Source organism: Lynx rufus, unplaced genomic scaffold (genome assembly GCF_022079265.1).
Source record: "Lynx rufus isolate CCGP_SWC_20201006 ecotype Redwood Valley unplaced genomic scaffold, mLynRuf1.p SCAF_16, whole genome shotgun sequence".
Classification (NCBI taxonomy): domain Eukaryota; kingdom Metazoa; phylum Chordata; class Mammalia; order Carnivora; family Felidae; genus Lynx; species Lynx rufus.
The window spans coordinates 5,221,525-5,245,400 of NW_025814830.1; the positions used below are offsets into that span (position 1 = coordinate 5,221,525).

Below are 23,876 nucleotides of genomic sequence, written 5' to 3' on the forward strand. Positions count from 1 at the left end.
CATGGGGTGAGGGTATGGAGGGAGAGCCAAGCAGCAGCTAAAACTGTGGCTAGCGCTTTCTGGGGAAACTGAGGCTCGGAGGAGTTTCGTGACTGGTCCAAGGTGACTGGGCCGAGTGCCAAGGGAGGAGGGGGCTGGGGCCAGGGCCGCCGGGCTTCAAGGGAGTTTGAAACTGGAACTCCTGGAGATCGGGCTGTCACCTGTGGGTGCGGTTGAGCTGGCTCCGGCAGGGCACGGAGTCTCGGATGCAAGTGCCACTAATGGGGTCGGCGGGCTCCACGATGACAAAGGGCCTCTCCTCCAGCGTGGCCACGGTGAGGTGCTGTGTGTCATCCACAGGCTGCAGGAAGCGGCCGTAGCGGGACCACAGCGGGTACTTGAGGCGGAGAGTCTGCTGCTCCCAGCTGCCCACCTTGGCCAAGAGAAGGGGATTCAGGCTTCCTTCCGGGGGTGGAGGGTACTTTCCAGAATGTTCTGCCCATCACGGCCCTCCTTCCTCAGAGCGCAGGCTCCCAGCTCCTTCTCCCTTAGATGCAGGAGTCTGGGCCCCCTGAGAACCCACAGGTCTAGGCTCCCACTCTCCACTCCCACCCCCCACCCCCGCCAGGACCTAAAAGTCCAGGCTCCTCCCTCCCTCAGAGGCCGGAGTCCAGGACCTCAGCCCTTCTCTCTGCCAGGACCCAGGCGTCTGGGTCCCCACGCCCTCTCCCTCAGTGCCCAGGAGTCCGGACCCTCTCCCATGCCTGAGGTTGGGGCTGGGACTCACCACCTCCCAAGTCCTATCTCTGGTGAGGGAGATGACAACCAGAGAGGGGTTCACCAAGAAGCCATCCTCATTGAAGGAGTAATCCCGGTTGTCCCAGGTAATATTCATGAAGTACCTACCCAGGAGGAAGGGAGGGGACATGTGGGTACCTGGACTGGCCCTAGGCGGGTGAAGGCAGAGAAAAATCCCTTCTATGGACCAGCCTCAGCCCCTGGCTGGAGTCTCTCCCCCCAGATCCCGAACACCCAAATCTTCTTTTTCTTTGTTCGGTACTGTCTGCTCACTGCCCAGTGCCCCCTGAACAAGGTCCCAGACCCTCCGCCTGAGTTTGAGGTCCTCTTAGAGACCCTGTGTGTTTTGGCCCCACCTGCCTGTGCAGCCGCATCTCTGAACCCTTCCTACCCTCAAATTCTTTCCGCCCCGAGCCCTTTTTGTGCCTCACTAACACTGAATGCAAAGTGTCCCCCAGGGGGGCCTGGGTGGCTCTGTCGTGAAGCGTCTGACTCTTGATTTCGGCTCAGGTCATGATCTCGCAGTTCGTGGGTTCGAGCCCTGAGTCTGGGCTCTGCACTGGCAGTGAGGACTCTGCTTGGGATTCTTTCTCTCCCTTTCTCTCTGCCCCACCCCTGCTCATGCTCTCTCTCTCAGGAATAAATAAATTTAACAACAACAACAAAGTGTCCCCCAAACGTATCAAGTGGCTTCCTATCTCTAGACCATTGTAGGTGCTGTGCTCTCTGCCTGGAAAATGTTTCTTCTGTCCCTTCTCACCCTGATTGATTCTTATGTCTTCAAGATTCAGCTCAAGTGTCCCTTCCTCTGGGGGAAGCCCCAGAGGGTCTCGGGACTCCCCGTTCACTATGCAATGGTACCTGTACCGTGAACGCCTGCCACAGGGCCTTGGTCACTGCACCAGGCCCTCAGTGGCCATCCTCATGCCCCCTGCTCCCCCTGCCCAGGCCATCAGTCCCCAAGTGCCACCTCCCTGCCCCCCTCATCCCCCTCTCCATCGCCCCAGGCTTCCTGGACCCCTGCCCCATGGCTCCCCAGTGCTCCAGAACAAAGTCCAGCCTCTCAACCTGGCATTCAAGGCCCTTATGGCCTGGCCCCCCTCTACCTCCCCAGCCTCATCACCCCCAACCCCTAATTCTCCCGCCTTCATCCCCCCCTGAGCTATTGTGGGTCCAGCCACCTGCCTGAGTTTTTCTCCCTTCTGGGCCTTTGTACGATGCTGATCTTTCTGCCTGGAATACTATTTTCTGGTGAACTCCGAGCCGCTCTTAGAATCATATCCACCCCCCTTAACCTGGCCCAAATGCCCTACATGCGCTTGGCCTCTGTGGGCCTCCCTTATTTTCCTGTGCCCTCAGCACCAGCCACAGTGGCTTTGTTTTCAGGCTCCCAAACAGGCAATTCCAGCCCCAGGGCCTCGGCACCGGCCGCTCTCTCTCCCTTCTCTTCACTCAAACCTTGCAACAGTTGGCTCTTTTCCTTTAATCCCCCCCTGCTTTTTTTTTTTTTTTTTTTTTTTTTTTTAGCCTCCAAATTTCACCTCCACAGAAAGACCTTCCCACACGACCTCGCCTGACTTGGAATCCTGGGCATTTCTTATCACGTTCTACCTGTTTCGTCACCTGCTGGCATGTTTTCTTCCTTGTCTTGTCTGTTCGCTGTTTTTGTCTCTGCTATGAGCTGGTAAGCTCTATGAGAGCGGGGACCTTATTCTAATAATACTATGTACTCTTGTGTCTAAGGCAGTGCTTGGCACACAGAAGACTACGCAGTAAAGGGCTTTTCAATGAATGAGTGAGTTGAGCAATTCAACTGTCAGGTCTCAGCTCAGAGAGCTCCTCGTCTTGGAAACCTCCCTGACTCCATACGCAGACCCGTGACTGTGCAGCCTCGTTTGGAAGGCTGATTGGGGCCAATGGAATTCTTTCTTTGGGAAGACGTTGGGTGTGAGATTGGGGGCGGGGGGATGGGTGGTAGACAGGATGGGATGAACCGATGAGGATTAGCAGAGAGCGGAGATTCTGCGTGAGCAGTGGTAAGAAGAGAACCGGAGCGTGGCAAGTCGGGAAGGGGCGGGGGGGGGGGGGAGAGGCAGGGACCGAGAGAGTAAGAGGGACACAATCAGAAAGAGATTGGCCTCAATTCCTGGCGTCTGGGCTGCTGTGCGTGTTTATCTTGCCAATAACCCCCCTTTTCCCTCAGGAAAGTTGAATGAGTCTCTGCTCCCTGCAACCCGAAATGTCTTGGCCCAGGCAGTAACTCCTGCTGGCGCTCCCACAATGCCCGCGCCACCCCCAGGATTGCAAGCCGCACACCGTGTTGTCATTATCCCGTCCCTGTCTGCCACCCCTCCAGGACCCTGTGTTCTTTGAAGAGAAGTCCATGGGCTTATTCATCTCTTGTGTTCCCAGAGCCCAGCACGAGCCCTCGTTCCCAGCGGGCGCTCAGTAAGTATTTATGAACGAGGGATGCTCTCCTCACCTCCTCGTCCCTAGCTCCTGTTCCCCAAGTCACCAACTTCACGTCACTCCCCCTAGGTTTTCTTCTCCACCCACCCCTCTTCCTAAGCCCCACCCACCCCTCTTCCTAAGCCCCACCCACCCCCTCTTCCTAGGCTCCACCCACCCCCTCTTCCTAAGCTCCCCTCGCCCTCGCTTCAGGATCAGAGGGCTCTCCTTCCACTGGTCTGTCACCAGACTCATCATTGCCGACACTTCCTGCGGCGGAGATGCTGTTTCCCACCAAACCCTGTCCTCCTCTGGCCTGTCCAGCCAGAGTCCACGCTTCCCAGGCCTCCCGGCGGCCAGCGCCCAGGCACGCGCAGGAGGGACCTTCGAACTCTAACAGTTGGCGCGGCGCAGGCGCCAGCCAATCAGAACTGCCGTCTCACCAATCTGCATGGACGCCACTGTCGCCAACCAATCAGGCAGCCCCGGGCGCATGACGTCATTCTCGCCAACGGAAAGGATGCCTCGTCCCTGCTGTAGCACTTGTCCCAAAAAGGAAATCGCTCGCTCCCCACTTCCTCTCTTTCCTCCTTCTCAGGAACTAGAATTCAGACACGCCAAGGACGCAGCTTGGACCCCGCAAAGAAGGGGGGCAGAGCAACAGGGCGGGAGGGTCCTGGGTCCCTGAATGATCACCTGGGACAACAGAGCCTGCGATAGCCTGGAACACTCATGTCTGGATTTTTTTTTTTTTTTTAAGATTTTATTTTACTAAATTTTTTCAAACGTTTATTTATTTTTGAGACACACACACACACACACACACACACACACACACACACACACACACAGAGTTTGAGCGGGGGAGGGGCAGAGGGAGAGGGAGACGCAGAATCCGAAGCAGGCTCCAGGCTCTGAGCTGTTAGCACAGAGCCAGATGCGGGGGCTTGAACCCACGGACCGTGACATCATGACCTGAGCCGAAATCGGACTCCTAACCGCCACCCAGGCGCCCCTTTAAGATTTTATTTTTAAGTGATCTCTACTCCCCACGTGGGGCTCGAACCTACAACCCAGAGATGGAGAGTCGCACTCTTTACCTCCTGAACCAGCCAGGTGCCCCTCATTTCCGGATCGACAGAACAACTTGTACCTCGTTTGGGGCACTGAATTGTTGGGGTCATTTTGTTACTGAAATCCAGCTTGTACTCTGGATGCATTCCACCGCATCTGAGGTGCCCGCAAGTAGAAGATGTAACTCGGGGCGCCTGAGTGGCTCAGTCGGTTGAGCGTCCAACTCCGGCCCAGGCCGATCGCCACACGATTGCCACGGTTCGTGAGTTCGAGCCCCCGCCTCGGGCTGGCTGCTGTCCCCACCCCTCCTCTCTGCCCCTTCCCCGCTCGCGCGCTCTCTCCCAAAAATAAATAAATCCTTAAGATGTATCATTATTTCTATGTACCACAAGGAAAGAAAAACGCACTGCCAATTAAACCGCGAGAAGCCGTCAATCGTCAGGCATATATTGATTTCAGAGACATTACACTGTGAAACAAACAAACAATCGTCTGAAAGTCGCGAACTGTTGTAATAACACACTCACTGTGTCTTGGGTGTTTCTTTTCCAAGTTACCTGGTGTAACCCCAGGAAGGAGACCCCACTGTGTCCACTTTACAGAAGAGAACACCGGGGCTCTGAGAGGGGCCGCGACCCGTCCCAGGCTGCTCGGCCGGCGAGCGGGTAGTCCGGCTCTAGAGGCTTCCCACAGCCCTCCTACGGCAACCCCCGCTCACCTGTGTAGACTCTCCCCGCGGTGGGTGCGGTTCTGGGCACGACAGTCGTGGCCGAGCTCGGGCAGGAAGCCGTAGTCACGCAGCAGAGCCTGGGCGCCTCTGGCCACCACCGCCACGCCGGCCGCCACACGCCGGGCCAGGTCGTCCCGCCAGCCGGCCGAGCGCACTGCAAACAGCCCGGCGGGCAGTGGGGCGCCTCCTGGCAGCAGAGGGGGCTCGCCCGGGGCGCCCGAGCCGCCGCCTCCAGCCAGCTGGGGCCCCACCATGAACCACACGTAGCCAGGCCCGGTGAGGCCCGCCTCCTCCGCGGCCCGGAACACCGGCTCGGCCTCTTCGCGGGCGCAGAACAGCAGGCGGATCTGGGCGCTGACGCTGCGGAGCTGGGCCCCCAGCACGGCCTCGCCCGCTCCGGGGTCGAGCGTCAGGGCCCCGCGGTGCTCCCAGCCCACCATGCTGCCATCCGTCAGCACCTCGATGTAGGACAGGAAGGCCCGGTGGCCGGGGGCGCGCGTGGTCACCGCTGCGAAGGACGTCCAGTCGTACTCCTCCAGCACCTCGAAAATTACCTGGAGCTGCTGCTCTGTGGACGAGCCCAGCTGCAGGAAGGTGGAGCCCTTCTCCTGCGCGGGGAGGAGGGGCGTGTCAGGCCCCGGGACGTGCGGAGGCCCCAGCTCCCAGCAGTCCCTGAGGGGCCTTCGGTTCCCAGTGGTCAAGAGGGATCTCATCTCCCGGCATCTGGCAAGGGCACCCCGGTGGCCTAGCTCTTCACCAGACCCCTCTGCCTGTCTTGCTGGAGCACAGAGCTAGGCCTGGGGTAGGTGTCGCCTCGCGACTGAATTCTAGGCCTATCCGTCAAAGCTCTCTCGCCTCCCCGTGCACCTGACTCTCCTCCCTGCCTGAGCACCGGGGCAGAGGCCCCAGCAGAGAGCTCTGAGGTCCTAGGGGATTACAGAGCCGCAAGAGGGAGGAGCCTGAGTCCCTGAGACATCCCTTGGAGGAGAGGCCCCTGCGGTCAGGAACACCTGTTTGGATTTTATACGCCTGAGAAACAGCCTTTTATGGGGCTGAGCCACCGAGACGTGGGGGCTTATCTGTTACAGCAGCTCACATCACCCTAGGACACGCCCAGCATCCAGGGAGGGAACTACAGTCCCCAGCCTCCACCGAGAGGGACTACATCTCCCAGCATGCAACGAGGGTGCCGAAGGTACCGTCACTCCCAGCGGGAAGCAGCTTTGCTGGGTGGATTTGCCCTTCTCTGATTTTTGCCTGCTACCTCCATGACTTTTTCCTTTGTTGGACAGTCCCTCAGTATTCTAAATGCAGTAGTGCCCTTGTCTCCTCTTTTTTCTCCGTCCTCCCTCCCAGGCGATCTCATCCAGACCCGCGCATTTAAATACTGTCTCCATAGGGCGCCTGGGTGGCTCAGGTCATGATCTTACAGTTCGTGAGTTCGGGCCCCGCCTCAGGCTCAGAGCCTGGAGCCTGCTTTGGAGCGCGCTCTCAAAACTAAACACTGGAAAAAAAAAAAAAAGAAAAAAGAACCAAAAAACTGCCTCCCGTGCTGTCCAATATGGTAGCTGCTGCCCATTTAAATTAATTGAAGTTAAGTAACATTTAGCGCCTTGGCTGCACTAACCACACGTCAAGCTCTCAATAGCACACATGGCTAGTGGCCGACAGACTGGACCGGGCAGATATAGACCATCTTCATCACCGCAGAAAGTTCTACTACCCGGGACGGAACGTTGCTGGCTCCTATACAGTTACCACCTCTCTCGTGGACTTCAGACGGACCTAGCCCCCTTTCTTCTCAACCTCTCCTCTTGGATTTCCCAGAGGCATCTCACAATTAGCATGTCAACACCAGAATTCGTGATCTTTCCCCCTGGCCTCAAACTCGTTCCCTCTCTTCCTATCCTTATTCACCCAGAGGCTCAGGTCCCAAAGCTAAATTCTCCTTTCCTTCTCTTTCTCTCCTGCCCGATCCAGGCCATTTTCCAGTCTTCTCGGCTCTCCGTTCAAAACATAACCCCAGTCATCTGTTCTTCCACAGATGTTCTGGTCTGCCGCCTTATCACAACCCTCGTTGGCCACGTTCTGGCTTAGACAACTATAACAGCTTCCTGACCCCTCTCTGCTAACACTTTTTTTTTTTTTTTTCCCAATCTTCCAGTCCATTCTCCATCCAGCAGCCAGACAGAGTCAATCTTGTCAAAATACCAGTTGGATCAAATCCCTTCTGGGTTGAACACCTTCCAATAATTCTACCTTCTAGTCAAAGCCAAAGTCCTCACTGTGGTCCACAGGCCCTGCGCGAACAGGCCCTCGTTGCCTCTCTGACCCCCCACCTCCCCGCCACCCCCCCACCTCTTTGTTCTTCCTCGAACACATCAAGTTCCTTCCAGCTTGGAGGGCTTGGCCCGTAGCTGGCTTCTCTCTCTCTCTCTCTCTCTCTCTCTCTCTCTCTCTCTCGCACACTTTCCCCCAGCTCCTTCACGCTGGATCTACCGCTCCTCATTCGTCAGGTCCAGCTCGGTTATCACCTCCTCAGGGAGGCCTCCCCTGATTGCCATCTACTGAATGGAGCCCCATCCTCAGTCATTACCTTTCCTCCAGGACAGATTTTGGCATCTGCTATTTGCTTTCTGTCTCCCCATTAGAATGCAAACTACATAAGACAGCAGGGGGCGTATCTTTTTTTTTTTTTTTTTTTTTTTTCCTTTCATAACTGTCTTCCCCAGAAGCTAAAACAGCCCTGGCACAGAATCAGCCCTCAGTGACAAGAAGCGGACTTTCTTCCCAGGCGTGTGCCTGTGGTTATATGGGTAGGAGACTTGGGCGGTTGTCCTGAGGGGAGGAGGCCTCCCAGCGTGCAACGAGAATCCCGAGAGGGCCTCATCCTTGGCAAGTGGAGATGTGCTGAGGGGATCACGGTCCCGGCATTCAGTGGAGGCATGATGGCCCTGCGAGGACCACGCCTTCTTCCATCCAGAGATACTGAAGGGACTACATTTCCCGGAGGGCAACGAGAGGGCGCTGAGCAGGGTCCCAGTTCCCGGGTGGCCGTAAACAGAGAGGCCCACACTTATCAGGGGCAATGGAGGCAGGAGGAGCCACATCCCTCGGTAGGCGACATAGGTGGCAGCCACGCCGTAATAAGAAATCACCTCGAAGGGGATCTGCCTGCAGATCTCTGGGCAACTCCTGTCTCAGAGAAGAAAGTTGGACAGAGGCCCTTCCCACAATGCTCTGGTCAGGAGAGAGCTACGAATCCCAGGATGTAATTCTGACCTAGTCACAAGGCCACCGGCCCTCTCAGCAGGGACCTGCTGGGGACTTAGGCTCCGCCCACTCAGATGGCCCCATCCACTGCAAATGCCACCTCTGTTCCGCTGGCTCCACCCCTGAACAGGCCCCGCCCCTTCTCAGGCTCCTCCTCTTAGCGGATCCCTTCTCCTTGTCAGTCCGCACACCAGACTTGGTCCAGTTCTGTCCTTTCCTACCAGAAGTCCGCTCCAGCTGGTCCCCCTGTGCCCTCGGGGTGCAGGCCTCTTTGCGGGGCCGCAGCCAGCTCCAGCCGCCGCCCCCTCTCCCCTGCAGGGTCCTGGGTTTGATCTTTCATTTCGGCTGGGCCTGCCTCTCTGGTGGCCCTTCATCCTCGCAGGCCCACCCTCCGGATTCTCTCTTTCCACACTTTACAACTGGGGCATGCCCCTGCCCAACCCCCATTCCGCGACTGTCTCCTTGTCTAGGCCCCGCCCCTTTAGTCCACAGCGTAGGCCCTGCCACCTTCCCGGCCTGGCTCCTCACCGGCTAGCTCTGCCCCTTCCCTGACTACCTTCCCCGGCCCACCTCTCACTAACGACTCCTCCCCTTCTCCTGCCCCTCCTTTCACCGGATGGCTCCGTCCTTCTACCTCGACCTCTGGAGCCCATGCCCTCCAGGCCAAGCCCCTGCCCGTCCCTGACCTCAGTACCCTCTTTCCTGGCCCTCTCCCTGCCTTCCTGGCCCCCGCCTCCTCTCTAGACCTCACCCCTTCCTGAACCCCATTCCTTTCCAACCGACTCTCCCCTTGCCCATCCCAGATCCCACCCCGCCCTCAGAGCTTACATCCCGGGCGGGTCCCTGTCTGTAACCAGTCCCCGGCCCTCGCTGGCCCGCCCCGCCCCGCCTCTTCCCCGGGTGCCACTCCCCCCCCCCCCCGACTCGCTTCTCCCGCAGACCCTCAACCCTCCCCATACTCTGACCGTCCACGCCACGCAGGGCCTCTCTCAGACCCTGCTCCTAGGTCAGTCCCCCGGCGGGGCCCGCGCCTTCTGTATAGACCACGCCCCTCCGTGTCAACCCCGCCCCTTACCTAGATCTGACTCCACCCGCCGGCCCCACTGCGGCCCAGATGCGGACCCTCAGGCTGGGCCCCGCCCCCTGCGGCCGGCCCCGCCCCCCCCCGCGGGTCGCGCGCACCTTGGGCGTGAGCACGAGCGCGGCGCCGCCGTGCACGGCCACGATGGGCAGCGAGGTCTGCGCCGACAGGAAGTCGAGGATGGGCGCGACGGCGGGCGCGCGCGAGTCGTCCTCGAACACGACGCCGTGCACGCGCAGCCCCGACAGCAGGTCGCAGAGCTGCAGCACGAGGCTGCGCGGGTCCGAGCCGTTGAGCACCAGCGCCACCGGTCGCACGTCCAGGCCCGGGCTGCGCACGGCCGCCGCCACGGCCGGGCCCAGGCGCGCCGCCTCGGTCGCGTACGCGGGCCCCGAGAACACGAGCGCCACGTTGAGCGGCCGCGCCCCGCCGGGGCCCCCGCCGGGCCCGCCGGCCCCGCCCGGTCCCGGCGCCTCCTCCGGGAACGGGCTGGCGCAGGCCAGCGCCAGCAGCAGCAGCATCTTAGCGGGGCCCCGAGGGCCGCGGGGGCCACCGGCGCCGCGCATCGCCTGCGGGCCCCTCCGGGCGGCCTCTGACACGGGAGAGGGGGCGCGCAGAGCCGGGGAGACCCCGGGAGCGGAGAGAGACACACAGGAGGGGGAGACACAGAGATGGGGAGACCGAGACGGGGGGGACAAGATGCAGAGAGACACGGAGAAGAAGAGATACAGGGAAGGGGAGACGCAGAGAGAGGGAGGAGAGGGAAAGGTCGGGGTAGTAGAGGCGGAGGGAGGCACGGGCACGGGGAGAGCCAGAGACGGAGAGAGCGAGGCACAGGGACGGCCGCAGAGCCAGGGAAAGTAGAGGTGGGTAACGGGGACAGAGCAGGTGCAGAGGGAGGGACAAGAGACGAGGCAAGAATGGGGTTGACAACGATGCAGGACGGATGGGTAACAAACCCACGGCGATGGGGTCAGAATGGGAGCAGAGAGAGACACCCAGGGAGATAGGGAGTGAGAGGAAAACAGCCACAGAGAGATGGTTGGAGGGAGGCATGGACGGGAACAAGGAGGGAGAGGGAAAGGAGAAACAGAGACGGGGGGGGGGGTAGAGAGGCGCAGAGTGACAGAGACGGGGAGAGGAAGGTGGCAGAGATAAGCCAGAGCGACAGAAGTAGGGGGGGGAGTGACAGCGAGGCCGGGAGAGACGGCAGAGATAAGCAAGGAAGGCGGGAGAGATAGGAGAGGCGAGAAAGTTGGACAGAGGGCGGAAAACGGAAAGAAGCCCGGAGAGCCGGAGACAGACCCCACGGCCACCAAGAGACCCGGACACACGAGAGAGAAACAGGCAGCACAGGGATTGAGGGAGGAGGCAGGCAGAGCAGACAGAAAACATAGGAAGACAGAAATAGCGAGCCAAGGGAAAGGTCAAGACCCCCACCAGGGAGGTGCCCGGCACAGACATGAAAGGAAGGCCAGGAAGGCGGGTGGCAGGAGGGATCAAAAATGAAAGGAAGAAAAAGTGAGGGGAAAAAAAAAAAAAAAAGAAAGGGAAAAGGGGTCAGGTGTGTGGGGGGAGAGAAAGAAGAGACAAAAAGAAATGAGTGGGGCATCCCAAGGGGAGAAAACGCCCCCAGGGCCTTACCCCCCCACCTCGACCACAACCCCCAACCTGTTTTTGCCCCGGTACTCCTGTCCTATCTCCCTCCCCCCCCAACCCCGCACTGTTCTCAATGAGAGCTAGAGAGAGAGTCCCAGTCCAAGCTGGCTTGGGGGGTTGGGGGGCACAGCTGTGGAGAGCTGGGGGGGGGAGGTGGCGGGGGTCCCTGGCTCCCAGCCCAGAGCAATTTAGTAAATTAGAGGAAATACAGCATCTCTTCCTGCGTCCCCTGTTGAATGCTAGCTGCCTGGGGTGGTCGGGCTGGGAGCCCAGACTCCTGGCTCCTGGGTCTGAAGGAGGAGGGCACTGGGGGCCTGGGCTCCTGGTTCCCGGAGAGAGAGATTAGAGTCTGCACTAGGGGCTTCCTGAAGGGGTGAGGGGGTCCAGACAGGGAAGAGTTCTCTCTTGGCTGTCAATCAGGCTCCTATCCGGTTGCCATGGTAGCGCAGGCCTCCTCTACCCCACAGATAGCCAGGGTGGGGGAGAGGCCCACACCCCTTCCCCTGCCTGGAGGCCTTGCTCTGCCCCCCTCCACCTGCCTTCCCAGCGATCCTGGGCCACTGTCACCCCAGGGATGGGGGTGGGGACTCCAAGTATGCCTGGCCCCCCCAAATCCTGGCTCCCCCCGGCCCCTCCTCTCCTCTGCCCTTCCCCAAGCAGCTGGCTCAATCAGCGCTCAGAATAGCCCCCCCCACCCCAAAATAACCCACAGCTGTGGCCTGGCCCCCGCGGGGTTAACACTCGCTCTTTCCTCTTTTCCCCGTGGCTTCTCATCCCTCCGACTCTCCTCTGCCTCAGACCCTCCCCTGCTTGGCCTGGGTCCTAGGGGACCTCAGGGTCCTGCTCCCTGCGGAGGTCCAGGAGGACGGCTCCGGCCCCACCCTTCAGGAAGCTGGATGCCCAGTCCGCCCTCGGGGAGGGCAGGTGCCCACACCTCCAGGGTCTGAGACGTGGCACCCCCAGCAGCTGGGGGGCCTCTGGAGGCCCTGTCCAGGACCTGTGCCTGCAGGGATCACATTGCCCAGGCCCCCAAGGTCCACCTCCTGAGGCTCAGTCCCCAGGTCCATTCCCATGGGGCCAAAGAGCCAGACCCCTCCCCCCCCACCTTGCCCTGTCAGAGACTCAGGAGACTGAGCCCCCAGCCCCCTCTTCCCTCAGACACAGAAGCTCTAACTTCTCCCGTAGAGACTCAAGACTCTTGGCTCTGGAGCCCAGGTGCTCAGTTCTGCCCTCTGCCAGGACCCAGGAGTCCTGGCCCCCTCCCGCCCCCCAGACTGGGTGCCCAGCCTCCTCTATGTCCAGAAACCAGGAGTCCAGGCCCCTGGCCCTCTTCTCCCTTAAGGACCCGCTTCTTGTCTCAAGCCCCGTCAGTCCCAACATCCTGGGAGCTCCCCCCACCCAACCCCAGCCAGCTCCAGCCTCCTGTCACCCCACTCAGGTCCTCAGGCTGTCCCCCAGCTGAGGAAGAGGAGGGTGCCAGAGATTCCTGGGGTGTCCCTGTCTCCATCACTCCCCCCCCAATCCATCACAGAAGAGAGGAGAGGCCACTTCGATCAACAGCCCGCCCCCCCCACCTCGCGTCGTGCTGCAGACGGCATCCCGTTCCCCCCCCCCCACCTCCAACACCGTTCCTTCCCCACCCTAATCCTGGTGCCCAGAACAGGCTGGAAGGGTATTCCAGAACCTTGAGGAAGGGGTGGCAGCCTGGGGCTCGGGGGGCTCGGGGCCTGGATGCCCTCAAGGTCCTTGGCGGGGGTATTAATAGCAGACTCATAGCTCTGAGAAGGGAGGGGAAGAGCGAGAGGAGAGAGGGAGAGGGACGGGCCGGCGAGGAGGGGGGGGGAGACCAATGCGGGCAGGGGGATACAGAGGGAAGAGGGATGGAGAGATGGGAGGCAGAGGGATTCGGGGCGTCAGGTATGCGGGGCTGGGGAGAGGGTGCAAAGTGTCCGAGAAATGGGGGATTAGGAGGTCTGAGGTGTAGGCACCCAGGAGAAAGGGGCTCAGAGAGGGGGCGGAGGAGAGATCCCAGGAGACAAGGGAGCTGGGGAGGGAGGGGCAAAGACCTCTGCTCACCGTTCAGTCCCCCTCCTTCCCTGAGGCCCCTGGCCAACTTTCCCGGTCCTAGCTCTGGGGGTCCGCGTTCCCACCCCCACCCCCCCACCCCTGCATCCCCTACCCCGGCCTTACCTTTTCATGACCCTGTTCTGTGGGGGGTATTGCGGGGGGCAGGACAGGAACCCAGAGTCCAGCGACCCGAAGATTCCCCGGAGGGCTCAGGGAGCCGCTGGGGGCCCAGGCCCTGGGGCGGCGGCGGCGGCGGCGGCGGCGGCGGCGGCGGTGGGGACCTCCTGCCTGTCCCTGGCTCTGGCTGGCTCTCTCTCCTCGTCTTCGGGCCCGTCCTGCCCTGTCTGTCCCCCAAGGTTGCGGCCACCCCAACTAGGCGAGGGCGCCGCTACACATGTTGCGCTGGAAGTTGGGCCCCGGACATTGCGGAGGCTGTCGGGGTGTCCTCTCGCCGCCCCGACCCCGTGGGGATCCCCCCTCCGCCCACCTGGGGTGCCCCCCCCCCCTGCCGCTTCAGCCCCGGCTCCTCCCCCCTTCCATGTGTCCGGTCCCGCCTCTCCCTGGCTCATTCGCACCCCCACCCTTTGTGCCCTCAGCGCCCCCCCCCCACCCCCCAGCGTCTGTGTCTGTCAGTCTGTCTGTCTGGGTCACCTCTGAAGCCGGTGGCTGGTGTGTGTGTGTGTGTGGCGGGAGGCTGCCTGTCTGGGGAGCCGCTTGTCCCTTCCTCGCTTGGCCACCTCCAGACCCCCCCCCAGCACCCCCACACTCAAACCCAGGCAGAAACACACACATACACACACGCACACACGCACGACCTCACTTCCCTGGGATTCCCCCCTCAACACCCCCGGAGCTTGAGGAGGGAGACACACACACACACACACACACACACACGCGCGCGCGCGCGCGCGCGCGCGCACGCGGGGGTCCACTGGGGGCCGGGCTGCCACTGCCGTCCGGGGCTGTTCGGACAGACAGGAGGACACAGGCAGCTGGGGACGCCAGACGCCCGGCCGGACGCAGGCAGGAGGCTCAGAATCCAGGTACACACCATCCACCCGGGGTTGGGGGGGGGCTGGGGGGAGGCAACTGGGGGGCCCGCGACACCCAGGCAGGAGGCTCAGAGTCGGTACAGACAGACAGACCCCTCCCTCCCTCCCTCCCTCGGCCGCCGCAGCCCTTACAGACACACCCCCCCTTCGCCAGCCCGGCCCCAGACACCCTGACACACAGATCCTCACCGGGCAGATGGCAGGCGCAGGAGAGACCCCTGGGGGCCGGGCGGACCCACCCAGGCCGACACCCCCCAGCTGGGCACCGGTGGCCGAGGGCGGCTGCGGGCGGAGGGTGGCGGCAGCAGCCGCCTCTTGGAGGAGCTGGAGCGGGAGGGACTCACACGCTCGCTCGCTCTGTTCTCGCACACACACACTCACTCGGGATGCGATTAACATTCAGTCCCCGTCTGCCCCTGCCGGGAGACCCACAGCCCCCCCTCTTGGCCTCCCTGGGGACCCCTCCTCCTGCCAGGGCGGGGGGCGGGGGGAGGGGACCTCCCCCCACCCCCCCATCGCCCCCAGCTCCAGGGCCTCTGCCTTCCTCCTGGGACGAGAGGATGAGGGGTCGCAAATAAAAAGGGAGGAAGTGTGTGTTGGGGGCAGGGGGAGGGCGGGCAGGGACCCAGAACCCAGCGTTGACACAGCCGCTTGGGACCGGGACTCCAGGGCCTGGGGGCTGCCGCCCTCTGCCCCCTCCCCACTCTGAGCCTTGAGAAGGCCCTTCCCAGGTCCCTGTAGGACCCATCTTTTGGCTTCTATTGCCCCAGAAGGCCAGGCTTGCAAACTGGGTCTCCCTCAGGACGCTAGGAGGCCAGGCTCCCAGCCCCCTCCTCTCTCGGATCCAGAAATTCAAGTCCCCGGACCCCTCTTCCCTCAGACCCTAAAGTCCAGCCCCCCTGCCCCACCCCCGTCCCTCCTCCCTCAGGTCCAGGCCTCTGGGGCCCTCCTCCAGGCCCAGTCCCTATTAGGCACTCAGACAACCCGACACCCCCAGCTCAGACCATCCTCAGGGGCCCCCCGAGTCCAGGACTCATGGATGTCACCCTCAGGCACCCAATCCATCCAGGCCTCCGAGGAAACCAATACCCCTCCTTTTATTGACGCACCTTTGCCTCTGTCACCCGGGGGTACTCAAACATCCAGGACGAAAGCATTGTCTGCTTTCCTCCTAGACACGGCCTGGCCCCTGGGAGGGTCCGCAAGGCCAGCTGCCCAGCTCCTGTCCCTCACGCTAGAGAGGCTGGGGCCAGCGTGCCCTAAAGCGCTGGGGCGGGGAGGGAGTGTAGTGCAGGACACCTGGGCCCCTGCGGGCAGACCCCGGAGGGTTTGTGTGCGTGTAGACACCAGTGAGGGGGCAAGGCTGTGGGCTCCAAGCCGGGGTGAGGGCTCACATCCCTGAAAAAGAAGAGTCTGGGGGCCTGAACGTGTGGGTCCCAGAGGGAGGAAGGGACTGTGCATCTCGGTTCCCGGCCAGGGTGCTTGAGATACAAGTCTGTGGAGGTGGGACCCTAAGTCTCAAGGAAGCAGGGACCGAAATCTTGGGTCTGAGGGAGGAAGGCGGCTGAGGTTCCAGATCCCTGGGTCCTGGGGGATGGAGGTGCTGGGGTCCAGACTCCTGGGTCTGAGGGAGGGGCTGGGGCTTTGCTCTCTTGTCTTTTAGGTGGGTTGGAGCCGGAGGCCCCTGAAAAGGCCAGCGTCCGGGTCCTTGTCTAGGATGTTTAGAGCTCCCTGACGGCCCTCCCGAATCGCTGACAATGGCAGGGGCTGGGAGGCCCGGCTGTCATCCTTGGAGAGGCACAGACCGCCTGGAGGAGCCGGTGCCGGATTCGGGGGCTTCAGATCCCAGGGACCCCGCAAATTCCTAGCAGGCAGCCTTGGGGGGTGCCTTTAGCGCCCATTCCGCCAGCCGGGAGGAACGGGGTAGGGGGCGCCCGAGAGCCGGAACTCCGCCTTCGGGGGCGGAGCCTCCCTCCGGACTCCTCCCCCTCCCGCCCTCCTCCCTCTTCCCAGCTCCTGCTCGGCCTCCAGCTCCGGCCGCGGCTCCCCCTCCCAGAACCCCCTCCCCGGAGCGGAGCCCACCGGAGGGCCTCTCTTCCGTCCCCCCCCCCCCGGCCCAGCCACCCGGCCAGAACAACAGCGCCGGGGGGCAGACCCCCCGCCAGCCTGCCTCCCTCCTGCCCAGCCCTGCCAGACCCCCCAAAGCATGAATCTCTTCCGATTCCTGGGAGACCTCTCCCATCTCCTAGCCATCGTTTTGCTACTGCTCAAAATCTGGAAGTCTCGCTCTTGTGCCGGTGAGACGCCCACCGGGGCGGGAGAAGGGGGGAGAGTGCGGGGGACATCCCAGGACTTGGGGAAGGGCTTTGGAGGCACTGGGGGGCCGGGTCTCTCTCTCTCTCCCCCGCCCTCCCCCTCCCCCCCCCCCCCGCTGCCCACAACGGCTTGCTGGGGATCCCCCTTCCAGGTCCGGGGTCACCGGGGGGTCAGATCCCTTCCCCAGACTAGGGGTGCATATGGTGTGGTGGGGGTGGCTCCAGGCACCCCAGTCAGCCTCCCCTGGCCCTTCTCCGCTGGCCCCGGGGGGGGGGGTTCGGGGCTGGGAACTGGGAGCCGTGGCAGGCAGGGAGGTGGCTGGGAGTTGGTGACGTGGACCGTGGCGTCCAGGAAGGGAGCGGGAGAGCGGCGGCCGGTTCCCGGGGGGCTGAGGTCAAGTGGGGGCGCTTCCGAGCCCCGACCTGGGGTCCGGACTGTGGGAGGACCCTGAGGGGGCCGGGAGTGGCCATGAGGCCTAGCCTGGGACAGAGCCTCGGGCTGGAGTAGCTCCGGGGCCGGGCTGCCCCCTGGCTGTGGGCCGTGGGAAAGGGCCCTGCTCGGTCGGGGAGGGCTGGGGAGGCCTCCAGGGACGGCTGCCCTCCAGAGCCGGCTCTAGGCTTGTCCCAGGCCCGCCGGGCCTCGGTTTATTCCCCCTCGCAGCCCGCCTCTAGCCCACTCCCCCCCCCCCCACTCTCTCTCTGGATCGCAGGGATTTCAGGGAAGAGCCAGGTCCTGTTTGCAGTGGTGTTCACGGCCCGCTACCTGGACCTCTTCACCAACTACATCTCCCTGTACAACACGTGCATGAAGGTAAAGGCTCTCCCCCCCCCCCCCCACCTGCTGGCCCCTCCTGAGCAGGGAGTCTGGTCCGGGTCCTAGGGAGGAGGGAGTGTAGATCCCGGACTTCTCCGTCCAGGGGAGGCAGGTTCCAGACTCCTGCCTGGGTCTGAGGGAGAAGGGGGCCGGAAGTGAGGACTCGTGGGCCTGAGGGAGGAAGGGGCTGGGGTTCCAAACTCCTAGGTTGGGGCCTGTTGGAGACTCAGGCCCCTTGCTTGGAGCTGAAGCGCCCTCGTCCTCACCCTCCCCGCCCCCCTTGACAGGTGGTCTACATTGCCTGTTCCTTCACCACAGTCTGGATGATTTACAGCAAGTTCAAAGCCACGTACGACGGCAACCACGACACGTTCAGGGTGGAGTTCCTCGTTGTTCCCACGGCCATCCTGGCGTTCCTGGTCAACCATGACTTTACGCCTCTGGAGGTAGGCTACCTGGCAGGGTCCCTGGAGTGTGGGGTGGCCGGACAGCTGTTGACAGTGGACCCTCTCGGAGGGTGGCTCAGACTTCCTTATTTTAGGACATACAGGCTCAGCACGCGGGTTCAGGAGTCAGATGATATTAAGGCAGAAATAACAGTAGCACTTGGTGCCGTTCGTGCGCGTGAACTCATTGCTTGGTACAGCGGACCCATTTTACGGATGAGGAAAATGACGCTGAGGGGGTCTAAGTGACTCGTCGGCTGAATGGACAGCTCAGGAATCGGGAACAGGGGCTCTAGAGCCAGGCTACTTGGGTTTGAATCCCAGATCTGCTACTGTCTATCAGCGGGACCACGGGCATGTGACTGGACTTCTCCGTGCCTCAGTTTCCCTATCTGTAAAGTCGAGGTCAGGTCGCTGTGAGGATTTTACGGATTACGTAGCATGGTCTCGTGGTGAAACGCGTAGACTCCGGAAGCAGAGAGTGGGGATGCAAAGCCAGCTTCTACCGCGTGGCAGCTGTGGGACTTTGGGCAAGTCTGTAATGTTTCTGTGCCTCAGTCTCCTTGTCTGGAAAACGGGATGGTCAATTCCTACTTCATAGGGTTCTTTTGAAAAAACTTTTTTAATGTTTATTTATTTTTGAGAGAGAGAGACAGAGACAGAGTGCAAGCAGGGAAGGGGCAGAGAGAGAGGGAGACCCAGAATCCGAAGCAGGCTCCGGGCTCCGAGCCGTCAGCACAGAGCCCGACGCGGGGCTCGAGCCCACAGACCGTGAGATCGTGACCTGAGCCGAAGTCGGACGCTCAACCGACTGAGCCACCCAGGCGCCCTCAAGACATCTTTCTAAAAGCACTGTGCAGGCCAGACAAATATGACGGAGCATGACTTGGGCCCACAGGTCCCAGAAATGTCCGAGGGAGGCTGCACTGTGCCGTGGCGGGAACCCTGGGATTGGCTGTAGGCCGCGGTCTTTGCGAACGTCCCATCCTTACTACGTTTCTGGAGCACTTACCCATGTTATAGATGAGGAGACTGAGGCCGGGGGAAGGCACTGGGACTTGCTCTAGGTGGAGGAGGCCGGACCAGAACCCAGGACCCCTGACTCCCACGTTTGCAGTTACCTCATTCAGAGGGGGGGAGGTCACTTGTGCAAAGTATTGGCACCCACTGGGTGCCTGGCTCTGTGCTGGCTATTCTGAATCCCTCGTCGTCCTGTCTGACCCCTCGGCCACCCGGGGCGCAGACCTCCTCATCCCCATTTCTTGGAGCGCTAAGGTGAGTCTCAGAGGGGAGAGCTCGTAGGATTGGATCCCGGGCCCACCTGCTTTCAAAGTCTATGCTGTTAGTTGGTGCGTGCTAATAAGAAACTTATTTTTGAAAAAAAATTTTTTTTAATGTTTATTTATTTTTGAGACAGAGAGAGACAGAGCATGAATGGGGGAGGGTCAGAGAGAGAGGGAGACACAGAATCCGAAATGGGCTCCAGGCTCTGAGCTGTCAGCACAGAGCCCGACGCGGGGCTCGAACTCACGAACCGCGAGACCGTGACCTGAGCCGAAGTCGGCCGCTCAACCGACTGAGCCACCCAGGCGCCCCAGGAAACTTATTTTTGAGTCCTCGAAGGAAACTATTCTTTAAGAATTCGGACGTCACGTTCTCGCGGTTCGTGGGTTCGAGCCCCGCGTCGGGCTCTGTGCTGACAGCTCGGAGCCTGGAGCCCGCTTCGGATTCTGGGTCTCCCTCTCTTTCTTTCTCTACCCCTCCCCCGCTCGTGCGCTGTCTCTCTCTCTCTCAAAAATAAACATTAAAAAAGAAAATCAGACATCACGAATAGGTCAAATAAACACGAGGAAAACGTGACCTTCCGTCTCCTCTCACCTTGTAATTCTCTTCCCCAAGGGTGACCCCAGGGATGACAGCTGCGTGTGTATCAGTTTAACGGGTGCGTTTTTTTGCGAGCCTCAGTCAACCTGAGTTGCTAAGAGCCGTGCTCGAGGACTCTGAGTGATTACTGGAGCCCTAGCACCAGTGTAGGAATCCATTTCTACCTACATTGGAGCTGTGCATCCTTGGGCCTCAGTCTTCCCATCTGTAGAGTGGGGATAATAATAGGATTTACTTCACAGGATTAAGACATAAGCCAGTTAATACCCATAAGGCGGTAGGGCAGTGCCTGGGATGTGGGAGGTACTAGGTAAGTGTGAGTTGTTATGAATACATCCTGAGGTCCCCACTTTTCTGTCCCCGACCAAAACGACTGAGGGGGAGCCACACCTGCCATCTGGCCTGGTCCTCTCAGGGGAGGTTTCGGTGGGTGTAGGGACCAAAAGTCCCCCCAGGTGGGACTTCCAGATTGCCGAGGACTGAAAAGGGGCTGGCAGATGTCTGTTGCCTCTCCGTCCCCCTCCGACGCTGCCCCGTCCCGCTCACCAGTGATGCTGGTGACCGCTTCCTAAATGGGGGCCCGTGACGGACAAGCGAACGGGAAGCTGGTTCTCATTCACACATTCAGTCGTTCACCGAGTACGTGGCTGGCACTGTGGCCGCGGGGTGAGCTAGACGGAGGATCCTGGGCCTCACGGAGGCCGCTTTGTTCTGGTGAGAGCTGCCAGGGAGGAGCGGAGGGGGTGATGTGACCGTCCTGGGGGTAGGACCGGTCAGGGGAGGCCCCTCTCAGAGGTGATTGACGAGTGAGGCTGGAAGGAGGTAGGGGAGGCAGATTGCGACAATCCGCAGGGAAGAGCTGAGGGAACAGCCAGTGCAAAGGCCCTGGGGCAGGATGGAGCTTGGGGGACCAGAGCGAAGGCCTGGGTGGCCGCACCCTGGAGAGCGAGGGAGGAAGTAGGAGATGACGCTGAATTGGGTCCTGAGGGCCAAAGTTAGCAATTTGGATCTTATTCTGCCTGTGATAAGCAGCGGGGACTGGAGGATTTTAAGCCAGGGAGTGACAGGATGCGATTTATGTCTCTGAAGATTGCACGTTGAATGTCGTCCCAACAAGGGCACGGAAGTCATCCCCATTTTATTTTATGTATGTGTTTGGTTTTTTCTTTGTTTAAAAAAAAGTTTTCTTCTTTTTTTTTTTTTTTAACGTTTATTTATTTTTGGGACAGAGAGAGACAGAGCATGAACGGGGGAGGGGCAGAGAGAGAGGGAGACACAGAATGTGAAGCAGGCTCCAGGCTCCGAGCTGTCAGCCCAGAGCCCCGCGTGGTGGGCCTCACTCGTGAACCAAGAGATCGTGACCTGAGCCGAAGTCAGCTGCCTCACCGACTGCGCCCCCCAGGCGCCCCAATTCCCATTTTAGAAATAAGGAAGGAGAGGCTCGGGAGAATCTGGGTCTCCTGCCCAAGGTCTCCCAGAACGCAGGTCTCAGAGCCAAGATTCCGACCTGGTCTGCCTTTTGAAGGGGCAGGTGCTCGTGAGCCCTGCCTCCGGACCCTGGGTTCGAATCCCGGCCGCGCCGCTTACTGGCCCCGTGGTGTGGGGCAGATCTCTGGGCCTCGGTTCCTTCGTCTGGAGAGTGGGGATGCCAGTGACAGCCTCTCACGGGGTGGTCGTGAGGATTAGAAGGGAGAAGAGATGCGCCACGGGCAGGGCAGCGTCTGGCACACGGTGACTGCCCAGCGAGCGGTCCCGTGTCGCCGCGCCCGCGCCGCCAGATCCCAGCCTCCGCCTTCTCTCCCGCCCCGTCCCCTCCCGCCTCATCTCCGCCCCCCCCTCCCCTGCAGATCCTCTGGACCTTCTCCATCTACCTGGAGTCGGTGGCCATCCTGCCGCAGCTGTTCATGGTGAGCAAGACGGGGGAGGCGGAGACCATCACCAGCCACTACCTGTTCGCCCTGGGTGTCTACCGCACCCTCTATCTCTTCAACTGGATCTGGCGCTACCACTTTGAGGGCTTCTTCGACCTCATCGCCATCGTGGCGGGCCTGGTCCAGACGGTCCTCTACTGCGATTTCTTCTACCTCTACATCACCAAAGGTAGCCGGCTGCAGGGGACCCCGCTCCTGCCCCCGCCCCGGGGCCCAGGCTCCGTCTCCGCGGCCCCGTCTCCCTCAAGGGTGGGAAGGTTCCGTCTCCCAGGGTCTTGGGTCCCCCGCTCCCAGCCCTGCTGGGAATTCAGACCTCCAGCCACCCTCCCCCGCCGTGCGGCGGTCGCCTTGGCTCCTGCGTCCCGAGGAGGAGGAGAGACCAGCAAGGCATCAGGGGGCTGCCTTCTGGCAGAGCAGCTTCCTCCCTTGACCTCACGAAGGGCGGGCATCCCTCTCCCCGGCCCCTGGGCATTTTGGGGAGGAAGAGACAGGACAAAGAGGGCAGCGCTGGCCGCCGACTTTTCCTCTCTCGGAACCTGTCCTGGGGGTCCAGATCCCGGAAGGAAAAAAAAAGAAAAAATCAGAGTTCCTATCTCCCCAGGCCCAGCAGCGCTCCGAGAAGGGGGGGTCTGCTCCCTGTTGCTTGTCCTCACCCTTAGGGACTCAGGCCCACAAAGGTTCATTCATTCATTCAACCAACCCACCACCCACCCACCCGACCAACCAACAACTGTGTTGGGCCCTTCCTGGGGCCCCGGCCACGGCCAGGCTCTGGGGGTACAGCGGAAGGAGAAAAGGTGGCCCTTCCCCTTCCCTGGGTTCCGACTGGGGGTGATGGTGCGCGAACAAGGAGAGAGAGACGGTTGCAAACAGGGAGAAATGCCGAGAGAGAAGGAAACCAGGGATGTGTGTCAGTGAAGAACGGGGGGCTGCTTTACACGGGGAGGTGGTCAGAGGAGACGACGGTGAAAGCAGGGACCCGAGAAATGAGGAGTCGGTCAGTGCGAAGGAGAGCGGGGAGGTGGTGGAGGGCGGAGGTGTGGAGGCAGCTGGCCTCCGGGTTAAGGCTGGGAGGGTGTGGGGGGGCACCTGGCCAGCCCTGCCAGACTCTTGGACCCCATCCTTCCGCGATCTGAGGCCTCGACCCGAGAGTCCTTCGAGGACCCTCGAGGACCCCCCGCCAGCCCAGCGTCCCATCCGCAGGGCCCCTTGGTAATGCTCCCCCCTCCCCCCCCGCCCCTGCTCTGTCTCCTCGCAGTCCTGAAGGGGAAGAAGCTGAGTTTGCCGGCGTAGCCCGGGTCCTGGCCATCCCTCTCCTCGGCAGCCCGCGAGAGGCAGAGGAAGGCAGCGAGAAGACAAGAGCCTTCCCGTCCAGGGGTGACTTTTTAAAGAACCAACCTCTCCGCACTCCCCAGCCTCCCTCCTGCCAGGTTTCAGGGGGGCGGTGGAGGACCCGAGTCTTGGGGAACTCAGGACCTGGGCTGTTTGTAGTTTTTTGCCTTTTAGAGAAGAAAACAAACAAAAAAAAAATCTTTCCACGATTTAGTTTTTGATTCAGATGACTCCTTTTCTCTTCTACTCTCTGGCCCCCTGATTTTTATAAACTGTTTCCGAGTGTCCTGTGGGGCAGGGCAGGGTCCGAGATCTTTTCCCTCCCGCAAGCCCCCCGGCTCCCTTCCAGATCCTACCCTGCCAGCCCCGCCAGTTGCCAAACACTAAATCTACAGACACCCACCCTTCTGACCTCCCCCCGCTGGCCATGAACACGGCGCCCCCCAGAAGTTCTGGAATGGGGAGAGGGAGGAGGGGAGGGACGGTCTCCCTGATTTTTCAATACAGTTTTTTTTCCCAGAGTTTGGGTTTTTTGGTGTTGTCCTCATTTTTTTGACAATTGAGGGGGGCGAGGGGCTGGGCGTGGCAAGGGGGCTGGCCCGAGGGTCCGTGTGGCTCGGCCGCCATGTTTTTGTACAGAATTGACGGTTGATTCTTTGTTCTCTTGAAATAAACCGAGGAAAATGATGCCTCTTTCGCTACTCCTTGCCATCTCTCTGGTGTTTGTGGGGTCCCTCCCAGCCCCCGTCTCTGCTTCTGCTTTATGCCGTTGACAGTCTGGAGGTGGCCGAGGCCTGGGAGGGGCAGAAAGGTGAGACACCGGGTTCCCCGAGACTCTGAGCCGTGTCCTCACTCCTCATGGCTGTGCTGGGGAAGAGGTTTCGGAAGAAAAAAAAAAAAAAGTCTTGAAGATTCTCTTTACCTTGGCACAGAACCTCCTTGGTGCCTTTCCCGAATCTCAGGGTTACAGAGGGCCTTCGAGAGCGTGTGTTT

At 61.0% G+C, this 23,876-nt stretch overlaps 2 protein-coding genes across 2 annotated transcripts in view; one reads left to right on the forward strand and one right to left on the reverse strand.

Annotated features, from left to right (window-relative positions):
* GRIN2D (glutamate ionotropic receptor NMDA type subunit 2D) overlaps window positions 1–10,055 on the reverse strand; it is a 33,655-nt gene extending 23,600 nt beyond the window's left edge. The window contains exons 1-4 of the mRNA XM_047077705.1: window positions 9,485–10,055; window positions 5,018–5,637; window positions 767–881; window positions 201–412 (exon numbers count right to left, since the gene is read on the reverse strand). Of these exons, the coding sequence (XP_046933661.1) occupies window positions 201–412; window positions 767–881; window positions 5,018–5,637; window positions 9,485–9,949 (1,412 nt within the window). The 5' untranslated portion in view covers window positions 9,950–10,055. The remainder of the gene's footprint in view (window positions 1–200; window positions 413–766; window positions 882–5,017; window positions 5,638–9,484) is intronic.
* Window positions 10,056–16,155: 6,100 nt separating this feature from the next.
* Window positions 16,156–23,584, forward strand: KDELR1 (KDEL endoplasmic reticulum protein retention receptor 1). The gene is made up of 5 exons (XM_047077706.1): window positions 16,156–16,458; window positions 17,187–17,287; window positions 17,578–17,736; window positions 21,468–21,720; window positions 22,810–23,584. Exons 1-5 carry the CDS (start codon window positions 16,368–16,370, stop codon window positions 22,842–22,844), a joined length of 639 nt encoding a protein of 212 aa, XP_046933662.1. The 5' UTR covers window positions 16,156–16,367; the 3' UTR covers window positions 22,845–23,584.
* Window positions 23,585–23,876: the final 292 nt, after the last annotated feature.

Coding starts and splice junctions, on each gene's coding strand:
- KDELR1 (XM_047077706.1), top strand. CDS start 16,368: ATGAATCTCTTCCGATTCCTGGGAGACCTCTCCCATCTCCTAGCCATC. Junction 16,459..17,186: donor GAAGTCTCGCTCTTGTGCCG/GTGAGACGCCCA, acceptor TCTGGATCGCAG/GGATTTCAGGGAAGAGCCAG. Junction 21,721..22,809: donor CTACCTCTACATCACCAAAG/GTAGCCGGCTGC, acceptor GTCTCCTCGCAG/TCCTGAAGGGGAAGAAGCTG.